This window comes from Parasteatoda tepidariorum, chromosome X1, assembly GCF_043381705.1.
Source record: "Parasteatoda tepidariorum isolate YZ-2023 chromosome X1, CAS_Ptep_4.0, whole genome shotgun sequence".
Classification (NCBI taxonomy): Eukaryota; Metazoa; Arthropoda; class Arachnida; order Araneae; family Theridiidae; genus Parasteatoda; species Parasteatoda tepidariorum.
The window spans coordinates 65,633,369-65,639,368 of record NC_092214.1 but is presented as its reverse complement, the minus strand read 5'-3'; the positions used below and the strand labels follow the sequence as shown (position 1 = coordinate 65,639,368).

Below are 6,000 nucleotides of genomic sequence, written 5' to 3'. Positions count from 1 at the left end.
TATATATATATATAAACACAAATGATACAAAATCTATCAATCTGAATGCTTGAAAGATGAAGAGGTCAGAGAAATGAACACTAGCATTTTTCCTTAGACAATCTTCTTTTCTTTGAAAATAGCAGAAGCAAACTACCAAGAAGTAGCAGGAAGGAAGTGAGGTGTAGGAGGTGAAGCAATGGACCTGGGTCAATACGAGTGATTGAATGTCTGAAGGGCTGTACAAAGATGAGTCGGACTCGATTAATCAAAGCCTGAAGTCCCAGAGGAGGAAGACCGTCAGGGCACAGGGCCTGGGGGCAAGATGATGGGATAGAACCGACCCGGGTAGAACTTCATTCCCTCCCTCATCCAAAAATGCCTTTTTTCCCGGAGAGTTCCATTTTTTAGTTGTTGCCATTTTTCAAATCTGCCGTATCAGGGAGCAAATCTAGAAGAAATTTTTCCTTTTTTTTCTTTTTGACCTACGGAGTCTTGAATCTCAAGAGCAAGATGATGTTTACCATCCGAAGAGTCTACCCCTTTCTGGCTCATCTGCTACGTGCATCTGTGCAAAGATTCCTCTGAATAGATAATATAGTAGGGAAAGGGCGAAATGGCTATATTTGATGGAAATCCTAGCCATATGCAGGATGTCGTTGGGCCCCTGTTTGATCAATCGGAATACGCATTCAGCTTTAAAGTTTGTATTTCAAGCACTATTTTGCATGCGCTCTCAACTGTACACACAGCATATTTATATGCTCTTCTTACTCTCAATCTGAAAATGTAAATTCCCCAGTCTTTATATTTCTATACCCTTTGATCACATATGACCCGTTTTTCCTTGTTTGAACTTTAAAAATGGACGCATTTCGAGCATTTATTTTAAAAGTATTTATACAATTGTAGTTTCTTACTGTCACAACATCTCTCCATGTCTACCAACTATCCAGTGGGATTACTGTTATCTGGATCAATGTTTACAATAATCCATAGCATTCGTAAACTCAAAAGCCTGTTGCATTTTTGGAATAAGTTGCTAAAAGCCGTTTTCCAAAGTTTGCATTGCAGATACTAAAGTTTTAACGGCAAAATCTAGACTTGGCTGAATGTCGATCAGCGAAAACATTTTCTCAATCTGGATTTTAAGAATGCTACTACTAAAACTAATATGAATACAGTTTTATAAAAAAGGAAAAGGTAGTATTTCTATCGTAAAATAGCTCTTAAATCTAAAATAGTTTAAATGTTTATAATATACAGTACTCAAACATAATGGACCACCATTAATAACTTTTATCTAATGAACGAATCTTCACGCTTTAGGACTCAATCATAATGGTTAGAGGTTGTGAAATATGCTAATTAATTAGTGCAGATGATATTTTCAGTTACGAAATCAGATACAAAAGCGAACTTTCTCTGAATAAACATACTTCTTTTCGTCGGATTCGGATTTCTGACACCCAAAATATAGGAATGCGGTCCAAATTTATGATCCCTTAATGTTAATTATACTTTTTGCGTATTTCATCATATCTCGAGAACTTTTTAAACGAATATAAAGATTTTGTACAAAATTATAAAATTCGTTTATCCCAAAATAATACCATACAAAAAACAGTTTTCAGTAAATATTTATTATTTCATTTAGTATAGTTGAAAAAAAAGTTTGAATTGTAAGGTATACAAATTTTTAAAGCATTTTAAGGAATACAATTTTACACGGCAAAATATGAAATTTGAGTAAAATCGGTCGAATAGTTAGTTTCTGAGAAATTGAATTTAAAAAAAGTAGTATTTTTTTCCCTCTGAACCATTATGTCCCTGAACGCAAATATCCAACCATTAGATCATTGTACATTCATTGATTTTCCAGTAAACACATACTCTGGGTATTATTGACAAAAAGTGTTAATTGCGTTTTATTATCATTCAAATTTTAAGTGATCAACACATTCTGTAAATCTTTTTAAAATAGAAATGTTCTTTTCTTTTACCTTCTGTTGGATCGAGTCTTTTTGTTCTTCTTCCGTGTTTAGAATTATTGTGTACAAACATAGGATCAGAAACAGCTAATAAAGGACCATCCACACTAACTTGTGTTGATATGACGACCTGAAAAAAAAGAAAAAAGACTGAAAAATCTCTTCTTTTTTTTTTACAAATTTGAGAAACGTTACCCAGCGTCGCTTATTCAAACTTAGTTTGCTAAATTTGAAATACATATTTTTTATTGGTTTTAGGTTTACAGGCACATTGCAAAATAACATTTTCAATCGAATACATAGCTTTAAAATATCAAATTTGTAAAATAGTTTATCTATAATGCAATGTTATAAATCCAGGAAAACAAAAGAACGTTCCTTCAACAGCAAAAAAAAAAAAAAAAAAAAAAAAAAAAAAAAGAAAGAAAGAAAGAAAAAAAAAATGAAGCAATAAAATCTGATATTTTACATAATTACACGAGCACGCAGTCCAAGTTAATACTCTAACTTTTCCTGTTTTTACTATAACTTTTTTTCGAAACTGGAATTTTTAGTTTAACATTTTGCTTTCGGTGGGTGCAATAAGTGGACCAGAATAGCTTCATCATGCTAACGGTCGTCAGCAAAAGGTGATAGGAAAACATTTAATTTTGAATGTAGTTTGATGAACGTTCTAGCTGATATCTCTCTGTTCTTACTCCTTAACAGTCTGACGGATTTAGACTAACACCGTTTCTTAAGTCAACTTCCAGGATCGAACCCATGACCTCCGGCTTATAACCAGAAATTTTAAACCAAAAATGTTTTTCGTTCCCCTAATTTTAATATCTTACATTATCTTGGTATCATTTATGGTGCAAGTCTTATTGTGTATGAATAAAATTTTAACAATATTTTAATTTTGCTTGCGGTGCACATTGTATAAGAGTACATTATAAAAATCATTACGACGTATGTTCTAACATTGCTTGAACTTAATATTTATAAAATTGGTAATTAACAAAAAGTAACAGCATTTTCTTTTATGAAATTTTCTGGTGAGAAAAAGTTAATTAAGTTTTTTTATTAACTATTGTGTATATGAATTTATTTATTCCTTGTAGTCTAAAGAGAGGATGCTTGAAGACAAGCAATGCTTTATCAATGATTTTTCGTCATAAATTTATATTTTTATTTTTAAGTTGAATACTAAATTTTAAATCGACATATTTGATTTACAGTCAAATAGTTAAATTAAGAGAAATGTTCCTTGTCTTACAACTCACGCAATAGCCGGGAGAAATATTCAAGAAAAGTATTTCTTTCAACAATAATTGAAATGCTTTTACGGTTTTCATTGTGTATACCGTAATACATCAGATACTTGTTCCCAAATTGTCACTTACACATTTAAATCGGTAAAATGCATTATGATTTATTTCTTTTGTATATTACTCTAAAATAAAAATACAAAAACTTAAATCTTTCCTTTTTTTTCCCTTACGTTATTGGCTCATTTGACTTCATTCTGTTAAGGAAAAAAAATCGATTTTGAATTTAACACTCATCTCTCGGCTTGAATGGGTGGAAGTGAATCTTCGAGAATGGTAAAAACAAGGGAAAAAAGAAGCAAAAAGAGAGAAAGTTATCGAGCGTAGGTAGGAGAATGTGTTAAGGACAAGGTATCGAATGGGGAAAAAAAAGTCTTCAAGGAGGGGGAGAAACAGCAGAAGGAGTAAGTATTAAAAAAAAAAAATCAGGGAAAAAAAATCATTGTAGGGTAAAAATAAAGGGGCCGTGGGCTCGACAAAAAGGCTAGGTGAAAGGGATAAAATGTGAAGAGGGAAAGAGAGAGAAAACAACAAAAATATCCTAAGAGAAAGAAGAGAAAAGATGCTTGCATCATATTAAGCGGGGGTGGTGATGCGGTGTGCTACAAAGTCGCAGTCTTTCAAAAACGCTGCAGGAAAAAGGTTTAAGATTTCAACGTAGTTAGGTAGCATGAGTTTTGAGGGCGCGCTTTAGCGGCCAAATCACTCACTTCCAATTTGTTTCCATTCCATTAGGCACGCACTCGACCTTGCCTTTCGAAAAAAGAATAAAAAATTCTTGAAGGTGGAGGTGGCAAATAAAAATAAAAAATTCTCAAGCAAAAATTCAAATAAGAAACAAGTTGGATAAATGCGTTACCTTACCCCGGGGGAATTGTACTTCAAAAGACTGGTTATGAATAATTTGCTTTCTATTGGGTCCACATTTTTATTCTATACCCTATTTTTTTTCTTCCGGAATTTTATTTTTTCTGTTTATGTTTTCGTTGAACTTTCTTGTCTCCGAAGTACGATATGAAGACGACAATGAGCGGTATTTGACTGAAACGAGTCCTTTTTTTAAAAAGATGCGCTTATATTTGCCGTCAAAGAAAAGCCTGCCTGGATATTTTTCAAAAATTGATGGTTGATTTAGATATTTGAATTTTAAATTTTTTCGAAGTCTTTTTAATTTAAAAAAAAATTATTTCACGAATGCTTAAGGAACTAATAAAATTTTTTATATAACAACGGATCATCAATTTGAATACAGATTAGAATATGTATGTCAAATAAGAGAATTATGATATAACTTATTTATGTTATGTAAATAAGTTATAACTTATTTTTGTTATGTAAACAAGTTATGTCGTAATGAGTGCTTTTAAGTCAAACACAACAGTCGTTGCATCGTATTACAAGGCAAAATTGAAAAGTAATTGAGGTGAACTTATTGTCTAAAATGTGAACTTATTTTTTTTATATGCATTTTTTTATGGAATATAAAAAATCCTGGATCAGTACCCTTCTCTTCTGTATTGGGTTCAAAATTACAAGACTGCGGAGTTGAACCTTGGTAGTCGTAAACTCTATATTAGGTCGGTTGCTCAACGACGGCTTTATACTTAAACGAACTAAGTTTAACAAAAGTCATAATTTAGATTAATGTTACAATATCATAGTATCATTACTGTAGAAATGTTACGAGAATAATGATACCGTAATAACGATATTTTAATTATGACTAATAATATATGACTAATAATTATGACTTATAGTATCTTTACTATAAAAATGGTACTATAATAATAATATCAATATTTCACAATTATAACAGTATCATTAGTATAGTAATAATAATATCTTGATTTTTGTTAGAAATTTTGGAGCGTACTGAATCATTACACCTTTCAAATTTGCTGCAACCATAATAATATGATGCCAAGTTGAGTCCTATTATCATACTTGTCAAATTCGATTAGTATACTGTAATATAATATTCAACTTGAGCTTAAACATGATCTGATTTAACCCCTCATTAAGGTCATAGTAAACTTATACAGCATTACGGTTTAAGGTACTGGTTCAACGGTCAAGTGAGTTTTCCATTATTGTAATATATAATTTCCATCAAAATCACAATTTTGGTTATTATCAAATAGAAATCCACAATTAATTTTTTCAAATTCTCCAAATGGAAAATAAAGTGTGCTCTCTGCTAAACATATTTCTGAAATAAATTATTCAATTACTAGAACAAAACAGTCCAAATCTTAGTTGCTGCTATAGTAAATTTCTTTCTCATTGTTAATATACATAGATACTCGGTAAAGAAGATACAATTGGGAATAAAAGGATATGACCGCTGGTGACTATTTACATATTGGGCAAATTAATTTGTCTGTGGTGAAATTATACTTGCGAAGAGTAAGGTTTTCAAAGAGATCTGTTTACCTGTCCTGAAGGCACTGTGTTTGCTCATTCATGTCTTTCAATTCCCCCCTTCGTTTTCAGTTTTACCCTTTACTTGTGTAGAGGGGCTTTTAATGCCCTCCAGGATTAACCCCTCTACTCTAGTGTTCCTGTTAGCCTCTGGTGTCTTATTTGCGCCAGCCAATTATTCTCTTACTCTAGAGCGCATGGGGAGAGCGAAATTTGTTAATGAATTAAACTAAATTGCATTTCCTCTTGCCCAGAGAGGAAGAGAGTTAAAGCAATAATAATATGATAGGCAATAATCA

The 6,000-nt window shown here is 31.8% G+C and overlaps 1 protein-coding gene across 2 annotated transcripts in view; it reads right to left on the bottom strand.

The window, feature by feature from the left end:
- The window catches only part of LOC107437109 (EBF transcription factor knot), a 220,687-nt gene that overhangs the window by 18,608 nt on the left and 196,079 nt on the right, over positions 1 to 6,000 (bottom strand). For both annotated transcript variants that reach the window (XM_071187401.1, XM_071187402.1), the window contains exon 8: positions 1,983 to 2,100. In XM_071187401.1, coding sequence (XP_071043502.1) covers positions 1,983 to 2,100 — 118 coding nt within the window. The remainder of the gene's footprint in view (positions 1 to 1,982; positions 2,101 to 6,000) is intronic.